This window comes from Oryzias latipes, chromosome 8 (genome assembly GCF_002234675.1).
Source record: "Oryzias latipes chromosome 8, ASM223467v1".
Taxonomy (NCBI): Eukaryota; Metazoa; Chordata; class Actinopteri; order Beloniformes; family Adrianichthyidae; genus Oryzias; species Oryzias latipes.
In genome coordinates this window covers 9052434-9065542 of record NC_019866.2, presented here as the reverse complement: position 1 = coordinate 9065542, position 13109 = coordinate 9052434, and the positions used below count along the sequence as shown (strand labels likewise).

General features: G+C 36.6%; 1 protein-coding gene across 4 annotated transcripts in view; it reads left to right on the top strand.

The window, feature by feature from the left end:
• Positions 1–347: 347 nt before the first annotated feature.
• LOC101159440 (pre-B-cell leukemia transcription factor 1) overlaps positions 348–13109 on the top strand; it is a 32267-nt gene continuing 19505 nt past the window's right edge. Inside the window, exons 1-3 of one of the 4 annotated variants that reach the window (XM_020705235.2) lie at positions 348–1075; positions 3031–3144; positions 7141–7214. In XM_020705235.2, the coding sequence (XP_020560894.1) occupies positions 891–1075; positions 3031–3144; positions 7141–7214 (373 nt within the window). In that variant the 5' untranslated portion in view covers positions 348–890. The remainder of the gene's footprint in view (positions 1076–3030; positions 3145–7140; positions 7215–13109) is intronic. The other 3 variants (XM_011478077.3, XM_020705236.2, XM_011478078.3) reach the window with 3 other exon arrangements.

Here is a 13109-nt window from a genome sequence, read left to right as displayed (position 1 = left end):
GGTTTATGGCTATGCATTCACATTTTTTGTATTACACAGACTCAAATTAGCATATTAGAGTTGTACAATGTTTTACAACTGCATAGTACATTCCCTTCTTTTGTACTAAAAAATATGATTAAGGACCATCAGTTCTTCTAAAGGAGAATTTTGCTCACCTTTAAAAGATGTTGTAGCATGTAATAAATTTTATGTACTATGCGTGGCTGCAAATTTTGCACTGGTGAATTTAAAATTAATATATTAAAGCAATTATCCCGTAACCATAGTAGTTGGCTGGTTTACCCACCCACTAGCTTGTGCTGCTGTGAGTTTAATGGTAAACGCCACTCTCGCAGTAGAACATCCCATATGCTCGCGTGACATCAACAACAATGGCAAACCGTTTGGGGTTTTCATAGCGCTCCGGCATTAGGTGCGATCTGAATTTACATAGTTGCGGCCACAAATCGGTCCGTTTAGCTTGAGAACGTGTTTGTTTTCCATGTGTTTGTAATTTCCAGTTTCCCTTTTTTCTCTCTCTCTCTCCCAAAATGTGCGAGGCGCTGTTGGCAAGCTCCCACAGTCCGTGCATGTGTGTCCCTGCTGCTCGTCTGCTGGGCTATTGCTACTAACCTAGCTGCTTTTCAGTCGGTGGATAGCCAACGCTAGCCTGGCCGCGTTCATTGACTTGGGGGGGGGAAAAAAGGAGAAACGCGTGAATGTAAAGCGTATGCGTGCGACCAGTTTTATGAAAACTCTCCTAGCTAAACTAACCGTTCATTTTCGCTGTCGGGTAAGCTAATAGGTGTTGTATGATTTGTCGTGGAAAATACTTTGTTGGCTAGCTAACAGGCTAGCTATTTGTGTGTATTCTTCGACTGAGAAAAACGGCGAGTTTTCTTGAAAGTATGGATGATCAGACCAGGATGTTAACTGGTCTCACCGGACTCGGTGGACTACCGCAACCCGATGTTGGTGACCCAGACTCGGTCAGAAAACAGCAGTCCCTTGGTCAACCGCAACAAGACATTGGGGATATTCTACAGCAAATAATGGCCATCACCGACGAAAGCCTGGACGAAGCACAGGCCAGGTAAGTCAGGCGAAGGGCCATTTTCCACGCATTGTAACTGTCTTTTATTTTTAGCTCAAGTTACTGCACGAAACATCGAATTAAAAGTAAAATCAAGTGTAAATTCACATGATAGTAATAACGTGCACCAGAACTTAAAACGTCTACGTACATTTTGTTCCATAACACCTTAGGGTCCACTTGAATGTTTCAGTTCGTAAATGTAACTATTTTGATTTTACTAATGTATATTCTTGGTTTATCACTGATTTCGTTTCAAAGCTATATGTTGGTCTTATTTGAGCATTAACCAGTTACATGCTAAACAATTTCACTATTTCTTAGGCTGCTTCTATAAAATAGTAAATATTCCTCACTACTAACCCAAGTGACATCAATTTAAATGTTATTTAGAGGCCGTCTAAAATTCTTCTCTCAGCTCTTAAACTTTTCGTGAGGCGTCATTTTGTTTTGAGTCCTTGAACACATCACACCGTGGTTGTTTATCTTTAATCCTTTTATGATCAAAGTTATGCAAAAGTTTTGCTGTTGAAGCTAAGTCAACTTCACAAGTTGGATTCCTAATGATGTTAAAGATCTCAAATTAAAGAGGGACTAACCAGTTGTGTTCACTCCTAGCTCCTCCTGGCAGATGAAATTGGGTCAGTATAAACGTGCAAATGAGTTTTAAATTAAGGTTAGCTTAGGGAGCACTCGGTCCCTTAATTGGAGTGCTATAGTTCCAGTACTGGAATAAAACTGGTTGTGAGTTCTTGTATATTTGTATGTTTTCCTATGGCACATCCCTGCGAGGGATGAACTCTGTATTTGTTTGCCATGTGGCTCCAGGAGTATGAGATCAGTTTCAAATGAAGTGTCAGGATTTCCAACAATAGACAACCGTCCACCAACAATACTGTGGCCACAGTCCGATGTGTCATTAGCTGGTGATTTTCCACCCAACATTTGACCACCTGGTTCTCTTAATTAATTCACTCCTCTTTCACTCCCTCCCTCCCTGGTGTTCATCCTTTTCATTGTGTGTTGGGTGCAATCAATTCTTCTATAATGTGTAAGCGAATGCAGCTGTCCGCAAATCGAGTTTCTATTAATGAGGTGGTGGTGAGGGGGAGGGATGATGCTTCACTGGCAGCCTATGAAGATTGGGATATTACTTTTTTTCACCTCATTAGTACTTTGAAGACTTAATCAGGCTCAGTTTTCAAAATGCAATTAGTTTTGTTTTGAATGTGTCTTGCTGCTAATTTCAATTAATTTAAAAGATTACCTTTTATTTTTGTTTACTTTGATTTATCTGTTTCCTGACCCTTTCTAAAAGGTGGGGTTGTCATGAAAAAAATGAGATTTTTTTTAATCTAAAAAGTCAGTGGTATCCCACTAAGAGATCAAGTTTCTTTTGTTTAGATGTAAATAATGACAAAAGTGTCACCAAATAAGGCCGAAAGGAATGCTCTTTATTGACTTGAAATAAATTCTGGGATACACAGTTTGTGTTGCTTGGTATGTCTAATTTGTAAACAGAAAAGTTGTGATTGAAAACACATTCCTGACAGTTTTCGTGTAAAAAATAAATGCCAGATTAGATGGCAATAAGTGTGCATTTGTTTCTAACTGACTTCTTTTAGCCTCAGGTAAAATTCCGTGAGTACAGAAGCAGTTGCTACAGATATATTTACCTTTAAATGGCATCTGACAGAATTTATATTTGATTGTCTTCGCAGTTATTGTTTACTGGAACATTTGAAACGTATGCATAAATCTTTCATTAGAATTTGAAGATCTAAACATTTGTTTTGAAGTGATCTGCTTCCATGTTTGAAGGGATTCCTGTCACGCAGGCTGACAGTGTGTTGGGATGGGAAGCGGTCAGGGCAGCGCAAGAATTTCGTGTTTTAAGAGTGAGCTTCGTAGGCGCAATGCACGCTCATCCTCTCACCCTGTCGCCGTATGTTCAGATGCTGGCCAGAGGAATCGCCGGCGCATAGGGGTGGATCAGACGACCCCACAGAGGGAGGGAGAGCAGGGGGGGGCATGGCAGGGGGTGGCCTGCCACTCAACTTCCAGCACAGGTCAGTAAAGGACCGCATGCGCACCCCCATCTCCCCCCCTCCTGCTCATTCCCTCCATGCTGAAGGCAGCCCTCCCCCAGTTCAAGTCCAGCAAGGATGGAACTGGTGGATAAACCCACAATTTGTGCTAGACACAATTCATACAACTTTACTACATGCTCAGAGGGGGGTCTGTCATGAGTTATGAATTGTCATTAGTGCATCAGCAATGTTCTAGTGAAGTTCAGTCACCTGAGGTTTTCTGTCAGTAGTCTGTCATGGTGCTTTAAATTTTTGTCTGGATTAATTTTATTGCTTTGTTTGTCTTGTATACTTTCTTTAAATCTTTCAAATTCAAAATTCCCATTCCTTGGGTTTCTGAGCATGACTTTGCAGCTATTGCTTAATCCTAACTCTTCTTCAATTATTTTTATTTTTTAATTTTTTATTGGCACTTTTCTTCTGGTGGACATTCCATAAATTTTAAGTCTTCAAAACTTATTGTCAAAAGGAATGTCTTAAATTGCAATTAAACTACTTTTTAAACAACTTGTGGGGACACAATAACAGGCAGTTGTTGTTTCTGCATTCCCAGTGCTAAGGCATTGTAAAGAGAGCTTTTATTTTTAGAACTGACAGCTATGTCCCCGGGCTAAAGAATAAGAATACCCAAATGAACATGCTTGACAAGCCTCTGGATGTGAGACTTAGGTATGACTCAAGTCTGAGTTTCAAGTCCAAGTCCCTGTCTCAGTGACTTTCTGAATGACTGGTGTCAGCATACTTGGACTGTGAGAAGCAGAGCAGGCCGCAGAGGGCGGTACAACACGCAGCAGGAGTGGTTGTCTTTGGGATTCGAACAAAGCAAAATTCATGTTGTCTGCTGTTCTTTTTATAAGAAGTAACACCACAGCTTGCTTTAGTAGTGTGTTTTTTTCTTTTTTCTTTTTAGTTGTGAAGTGCAGTCCTATTTGCTCCCCAAGAATAAAGAATTTTACTCAGCCTTTAAAATGATTGGAAAAAGACTGCATCGCTTCATTGGAGTATGCTATGGCGTCTTTGTAGCAAAGATGACATTTTTTGTCTTTGTGATACTAACGCCTCTTATTGTTCTGAAAATCAGCTGTCACTTATTTTAGAGTTATACAACAATTATTTCTCATTGCTCCTTGGTTCCTTTTAAGTGTGGCCTTTTGTGTGAACAATACATGTTTTCTAGAGGGCCTATAGTTGTTTATTGCTGTCTAGCAATAAGTTGGTTGGAGGACAGATTTCCAGACTTAATAGTTGGTTAAGACACTTCACAACTTCAAACCGCCTCAAATTGTTAGAGAGCCCCCCCCCCCCCCCCCCCCCCAAGATTCTGCAAATCACTAAGTATTATAACGTTTTGCAAATCACTTTCAACTATTTATAGTTTATTATAACAAATTCTGATTGTGTTAAAAACAATTTTAAAACCAAAACATGCAATATAGAATAATCATGAGCTATTTTAAGTCTTGCATGGTTGGTAAGAAAAAATGTCAAATAAGTACTCAAGTTCTAATTTAAGTTGATCTGCTTTTTGTTCTAATTGAACAGTGTAATTATTATTTATTACACAGTTTCCTTAAGATTTTTTTTTTAATTAATTAACACAAATCTTATTCCAGAAGTGCTTATGCAAGTGAGAATCAATCAGTCAAAAACATATGATCATCTCCTTCATTTACTGAACCAATATTGTGTTAAATATACTGATTTTTGTTAAGTAGTCATTGTTTCCTTGGTTGGTTAGTTATATATGCAAATGTCTAGAACCCTTAATAATCCTAAACAGTCGGGCTGCACGATATGAGGAAAACTTGTGATGTGCAATATCAGTGCATAACATATAGCAAAACAACCAAAAACATAATTTCCATTTTACTTCAACAGTTTAAAAATTACATTCCAAATGACTCACATTTACATAAGAGATGAACATCTAACTTAAAAGGGCCCCATCCGATTGGTCTATGATGAAAAGAAGTCCATTCGATTGGTCAAATGCATAAAGGGATTTGTTTGTTTTGTTAAATACTTCAAGCTGCCAAAACCAAGCAAAACTAATAAACAAAAAACATGGCTAACAATGCAAATGCTCATGTTACTCTTATGCTAACATCAAGTCTGCAGTCTTCTCCAACAGAGATGGGCAGCTATCTTTTAATGTTTTTTAGTTGAATATTGACACAGTCATTAGAAGTCAAATAGTTTTCATGACTATCATACTTTGATTGACTGTCCTGTGGTAATGGGCCTCTGTTAGTAAGGCATAAATGCAACCATAAGGAAGCGGTAATGTGCAAAGCTATTTGCCTGCTGTCATGAAACAATAAAATAATAAGATGTTACTGCATCCATTATCTTCTACAAAATATTTGTTGTCGTAAGATGAGATGTTAATGGGTACAAAGATCAAAGATATGCAAAGCCTTGAATCAACCACATTTGTTCATAAAAGCAACTTTAAAGCAACAACGGAACACAAATAGCATTACAAACTCTGCTAAGTACAGTAAAGTACCTCAAATGTCTTAGTTGTGGAGGCTATTTAAGCATTTCTGGCATCTAAAACAGAAACAGTTGGTGAAGTAAGTCTTGCTGTGTTCTGTAGTGAAAATGGAATTCCCTCTATAGCAGTTTTAGTCTTTGTTTTTTGATTACAAATTTTGCTGACTTTAAAATGTGACTCAATGATTCATTGAATCAAAAGCATTGTGGCATTCTGTAGTTTATATAGACAGTTTCTAAACGTGGACACACACCCAATTGTCTCATATGTAGATTATTTTAACTGGATGTATACACCTAAATAGATCATAAGATGTCTTTGTTTACGTGACATGCAAAGATTAAGGGATCAAAATACATACGTAATAATTGCAGCTTTTCTCTTTATTGTGCATACTTTATAGCATCTTGAGTTTGTCAGCAGAAATTAGTTTCTATACAAAGTGACACATTTGTGGTCTTCTGTTCTCAGTCTCCTGTTCACATCTGCAACAGTTATACCCGTTATTCTTAACTGCCATTCTTGTAAATGTGCATCAAGAGTTGTTGTGTAGCCCATATTGAGATGATCTTTTGCATACCTGTAGAGTATCAAGTGTGGCTTTGAATTACTCGTCTTTCTGTCGCCTCAAACTACTTTGATTGTTCTCCATCCACTTCTAGCATTTGTAAATAGTTTTACTGTGGGGGGTGTGAATACTGGGTTGTTGGACTGTTGTACAAAATCATTTTAGACCCTAGAAAAAATTGGAAAAGTTTGCTCTTATTCATACATTTCAAAAAAAATAAGAGAAATCGGATCATGGTGCACATCTGCACTCAAAACCGGGCTCCATGAGCTTCTACTTACCAACTAGATAATATGTTCTGAAATTTTCAGAACATGCTAACTTTACAAGCAAGTTTTGTTTGTGATTTAGGTTGGACTATAACTAAATGACATTTGATCAAATTTAATAACTATTTAAATCTGAGAATTGAAAGAAGGCAGATTTGTTTCTGCTGTTGGTAGTTAATTTGTGTGAAATGGAGCATTTTAGCCAATGGCAGTAAAGCCTGGAAGCGATATAATTGATATTATAATTTGGGTCGTCTTGTATTTTACTTTCAATATAAAAATAGTTCTCTAAGTTATTAATCATGCATAGTATGTTGCCCATAAAGTTCTGTGCTTAGTATTGATGAGCTTTGGCATCATTACCTGTCCTCCAGTGGGAAGTATTCAATCCTCTTGGTGTTATGGTTCAATGTGTTAGTATTTTTTCTGTGGCAAAAAAGAAGCACAGATTCCAAGCATTTTTGAACAAAGATGATCATTTAGGCTGTGCCGCTGCCCTGAAATGCCATGTGGATACAAACGTTCAACTTCTCTACCAAATTCATAACGAAAGGAGGCAAAACAAATGCTTTGAGATGGAGGTCTGTTTATTGATGTTCTTTTTGCTCTCTCCCACTTCTTTACCCTCTTGTCTCTCTTAGGAAGCATGCCCTGAATTGTCACAGAATGAAGCCGGCGCTTTTCAGCGTTCTCTGTGAAATCAAAGAGAAGACTGGTGAGTTTCTCCTTTTATGATGATTTACTCCACTCTGAAAACTGTTACATTGTGTTGAGTTGCTTTTGCTTCATTTTCTTTGGACCAAATTGCTTCTTTAAATTTGTATCCATTAGGCCTGCACAATATACCGCAAATTTATCGTTATCGCAATATCAAGCTGTGCAATATGCATATCGCAAAAGACAGCAAATTTGCAATAAATGGTTACCTTAGATGTGGCCAAACAATCTTATGGCAGCTTGAAGTGTTTAATGGATTGAAAGAATCCCTTTCTGCATTTGACCAATCAGATGGACCCCTTCACGTTGTTAACTAATCGGATGGCGCCCTATTATGTTGTATGTTCGCCTCCTATGTCAACAAGGGTCATTTGTAGTATAATTTTTAAGCTGTTGTAATGGAATGGGAATAATATTTTTGGTTATTTTGCTAATTGTTTATATACTGCAAATTATATTGTTATCGCAATATTAATTACTAATATCGCATATCGCGAGTTTTCTTCATATCGTGCAGCCCTAGTATCCATCTAAATCCTCTCCATAGATTAGATCTATAGGTTTAATTTATTATTGAACCAACTCTTTGTTGTGTTTTGGTTTAAGGTCGCTGTGAATATTCAGTAACTTGTTTTGAGCAAATATTACTCTTAGATTCTTTTAAAGCCTCACACAGATCAGCTCAAAATAAACTGTTCTGAAAAAGTCAGGTGGTAAAGCTCTCTGTTTTTTATTTTGTAGTTTAAGCTACTAAATGAAAAACTGTATTATTCAGCATATTTATTTCTTGTTTTATACTGCCCCATAATTTTTTGGGGAAAAATAACTAACTTGTGTATGGAAAAAATGTGGATATCAGTGATAACTTGCTTTATGAGGACTTGAGAGGAGAAGAAAAACCAACTCCAGCACGGCTAGAAATTAGCATAATTTATTAGACTAAAAGTGAAAATATAAAATAGGCCAAAAAGTTTATGTGTAGTCAGTCGATAGCCGGCAGATATATCTCAAAGGGCTTTATTGCGTTACAGTCAAATTGTTGAGCTATTTCAGGACAGCATATTGTTGTCTGCTTGATGACTATAAGACAGCATTACCACACTAGCCTTTTTAGTGTAGGAATAAATTACTATGCATACCAGTGCAGCGTGCTTACCCCAACACAACAGGAGAAGCTTCTTAGTGACACATCATGAACTTGATAGCACAAAGTATTTTACATAAATTAAGGACTAAACTGATATTAATATTCAGGCAAAAACCTTTCCCATTTAAGCACACTGTACGGATAGTTCTCATGTTGTAGCTTGGCATGGATGGCAGATAGATTGTTATTGTGGCGTAAATGTGTTGGTTTTAAATCATTTTACCTTGTCAGCTTCTCTCCCCTCTGATGTTATGTGCTTTTCTCTCGATCTCATTCTGCATCTTTTAACCGTAAGCTTCTGTTGTTCCAATACAATTTGAAAACGCTGCACTGCTGCCAATTGTGGCCCTCTGTCAATAATGTATTATTGCTCTCCAGTGATTGGAGAAAAGTAAAGGCTAGGCATGAGTGAGTGGGGCAGGGTACCCAGTTTCCCAGGCAACCAGTGGTCTTATTTACCCTAATGCCATTCACTTTGATTTTTACATTTAGACTCCCAGCAAACTAGAGAGGGGATCAGTAAATACGTGTACAGTAAGCTCAGCAGAAAATCTGATAAAGAATAGATTTAGATGATTATTATATTTGATCTTGGAGATATGCAGATATTTGCTTTCAAATGCCGGTCCTTTTATCAAGTACTTTTCCAAACTGCACTGTGTACCTGCTTTAGAATTTCTCTACTACTCTTGCTCCCCATAGACACCATTGTCTGTCTGTGGAATGCAAAATTACTTGTCTTCACTGCAGCATGAGGAAGACCCAGTCAGTGCTTCATCAGTATCTGCACCAATTTTCTACAGTACTTTTTCAATAACAGACATGCATTTTGTGTGGGCACAAAACCTTACACTTTTTCTCTCCCCTTTTTTTTGCATACACACCCACACACACGCCAAACAGAGATAAAAGCAAACTCAGTCTTGGGTCTACTCGTACTGCTTCGGTCTTGTCCTCTCCCCCTCCTCTCTTACTGCTTCCATTCTTGAAAGAGAAGACTTGCTCTGAACTCGGGGCTTTGATATGGTAATGTGATGGTGGTGGAGAAGGGGGTGGGGCATGGGGGAAGGGAGGTGAATTCCTCTGAGTGGTTCAGTTGGTTAGATTGTTTTCATTGTAAAGGAAATGTTCTGTGCGAATGCCAGTTTACCCCCCCCCCCCATGCCATCCTACCAAAACACCTCAATTATACTATTGAGTTTTTGCTTTTGTTAGCTCACATTAAGCATGACTTTGTGTGAGGTTTGATTTTTGCCTTTAGTTTGTTGAAGTTGCAAAAGAAAATCAAAGATAAGAGACCTTGGCTTTACTTCAATGTCTTCTTCCTCTGCTCTCATGCATTTGTTGTAAAAATAGCTTGTGGTGCATTGGGACATCTTATGCCAGATTTTCTCTCAAGCCGCTAGAGTTCATTCTTATACCTTTTCATTTAGTGAGGGCATATTTCTCTTATTGTTCTTTCCTTTTAATATGCCAAGCGTGAATTTGTCACTATATTTTGTCAACATTATTAACAGAAAGCAGTCTTTTTCAAGCTTAACCATTTCCAGCTGATTATTTTTGGTAATGCCCCAAATAGATGCAAAAAAGTTCAAAAGGTAAAACTTTGAACCAGAATTATTATTTTTTATTGCGGAAATGTCACTGTCGTCTGTAAACTCTTAACTTTTCCTATTCATCTCCAACCTAATGACATTCACACAACTATCATTAAAGCAGTTGCCTTGATTTATAACTATTTTATGTATGACTTTTGTCTTGGTTTTTTACAAAAATGTGTCTTTGATAATGCATATAAACACATGAAACTGGACAATTGCCTAAAATCTGTCACACTGAGAACCCCTCAACACTTCATCATAATGTTAAAGCGGACATCTAGGTTTTCTGTGCACATTTTATAGCTTGCAAACCAGGGTTTAATCCAGAAGTAATGGAAAAAATATTTTTAAATTTGTATGAACTACTGGCAAAGATGGCGTTTAAAAAAACAAAACTATAACAATTTTTTTTACATCTGATCATGTTTATCTTAAAGTGTAAAATAGTTTGTGGATGTCTACAAGCGTGGTGATTAGTTAATATTTTTCTTATTTCTTTCTTGAATCTAGGATCTTTTTCTTTTAAGCTTTCCTTCAATGTTTCTCTCTGTTGCACCCAAATAACATTGTGCATGTTCTGTTTTGATATGTGCTCAGGACATCATTAAAAAAAAGTAATTATTGAGAGACTGACTTTAACCATGCACAACTAATTTTTTGGTTAATCCAAGTTGTTGATCTGACAGAAATAAAATGTCCCCAGTTTTATTTTTTCATCACAAGTAGCTTAAAACTGTAAATTAAAACAGAAAAGACAATAACAGCTGGCACGCTGAATCAACTATTCATATCTGATGCTACTGAAACCGGTTGTTTTGGGTGACTACTGTTACAAATACCATTAAGTAGTAATAATAAGAGGGAAATTTGGCAGAAAAAAATTATTTCTCTGTCTGTGTTGCAAAGTAACATAAAAGCAATAGAGGGACTTGGTACTAGTAAACAAGAAGATCCTTACACAAGGCCAGTTTACATAAATAATGACGTGTGTCCTTTTCTATTAGTGCCATCTCTGTAAATCTTCTAAGTGTGTTTGACTTTTCACATTCTTTGAATAGTATTTTTTACAAAACTCAACTGTGGTAGGAATTTTTTGATATGACTTCACATTCATGATATCAGTGAAAACACTTAGCATTTCAAACAGAAAAACTGCAGCTTTTTACTTGGATTTATTGATCAAAACCATAGCTAATCTATCAACATGGGAATGGATTATCTACAATCAGGCAGTGCTAACTAATGAAGGAAGTGGTGAGAGATTTACAGCAGCGACTTTTAAACGTGGACATCAGTAGCTTTTAGTGTAGCTGTAAAGTAATCTGCAGCCATCTATCTTACATTTTATTTAGCGAAAAATTATTGCATTGGATACCATGCTTGTTTTGGTGAAATCTTTTATTGAAATGTTCTTTTCGATGAGACTCAATAAGAGCAGAGCTGGGGAGGCAAACATAAAAACTGAACAAAGAAAAACAGTCATAGGTTAAAACTGGATTTGAGGGAATCTCTATATACATTTATCAGACAAACTATGCCCGATTTGAAGATTTGGCTTTGCTCTGCCCCCTCATATTTTGTTTAGAGTTTAAAAAAAGTTTAGCAGTGTATGTTTACACTAGTTTACCTCTTGTAGTCCCGGACATGTGTACTTCTTGGCCAGTAGCTGATAAAATGTAATATTTGCCTTTTGGCTTTTTACTTTTTTCTGTCCATTTGTCCCAGAATGGTCTTCTTTGAGTATGCCAACCCTGTAGCTTAATCTTTTTATAATTATTTGTCTATTTTTTTCATGTTGTCTGACACCTTGTTTGTTCATTCTCTCAAATGATTTTTAGTGCCTAATCTGAAGTAGTATTTTTAGGGATTGGTGTTGCGTTGGATTTGTCCAATTATTTTATAGTTCATATTAAAATTGAACAAACTTTAAAAACACCATAAATTAATTATCTCTTTTCTTTTAGCTGGTTTTAGAATTTGACAGATTTGTAAGTTTGGTTAGATATGAGCCAAGACGCATCCCATTGTTTCCAGCAGTGCTGTTGTCACTCGGCTGTTGCTGTAAAGTTAACTTGTATGCAAACACAATCTGTGTGGCTGAGTCACCTGTGATTTAGTTTGTTGTGGGGAAAGCTACAGTTTCCTCTCATCACGTCTGTCAACAGCACAAGTACGAGAATGCATTTCACTAATGCTGATTGTTGGCACGTCATTGTATCTTATCAGTGGTTTTACAAGATAGTTTGATGGAAAGTCTTACAAATTACATCAGGTTCCCATTATCTTTATGCTTTCCTGTTATGTATTATTAAGGATGTTTTTTCGTATTATTAATTTTTTTCACTTTTTCAGATATGACTCTGCATTTAACTTGAGAAATAAAATGTAAAAATGTAAAATTTTAAAGTAATTACTCAAATAGTTGTATTTTACTGATTGAAAATGCTTAATATAAAATCCAGACACGACAACTGAGATCAGCAGATTTCCATCTAGTCTGAAATTTTTATTTTTATTTTTTTAATGATGATTGAAGAAATTTATGTGGTACAGACTTTGGCTGAGAAGACTACAAAAAGTCTTTTGAATCACTTGCCTCATTAAAGCAACTTAATTATTATTAGTTTCCAAAGAGCCCAATTTGGAACTGAGCCATAAAATGTTATGAGTAGTTGAGAACCTGAGGGGAAGTATTTCATTATATTTTATGATGGGATCATAAAAATATTTTTAAGCCAAAAGCCATGACAAAATAAAAATGGTTAGTTAAAGAAATGGTGTACAGTAAATGCAATCTCCATTAAGATTATAAATCTTTGTGTGGAATTTTAACATCATAGATTTTTCCCTGTTTAAGTCAAACAACTACTTTTATTACTTTGTATAATGTCATTTACCATGTTATCATACAACATTGTCATTTGGGTTTTTGAAGATTTTCAGTATTTAAGTTTTTTAACGTTAGCTTCTCTCTGCTCCTTTGTAAAAGATGATGGAAGAAAGGGAGGAAAAAAGAGTCATTTGGGCTGGGTGAAAGCGTGATACGGAGAGATTGATGAGGCAGTAAGAGCAGGAGTAATTACTTGGTGTCCATTCCCCAAGTCAGATTGGCAGACGGCTAATATCACACAGACCCCTGGCCCTG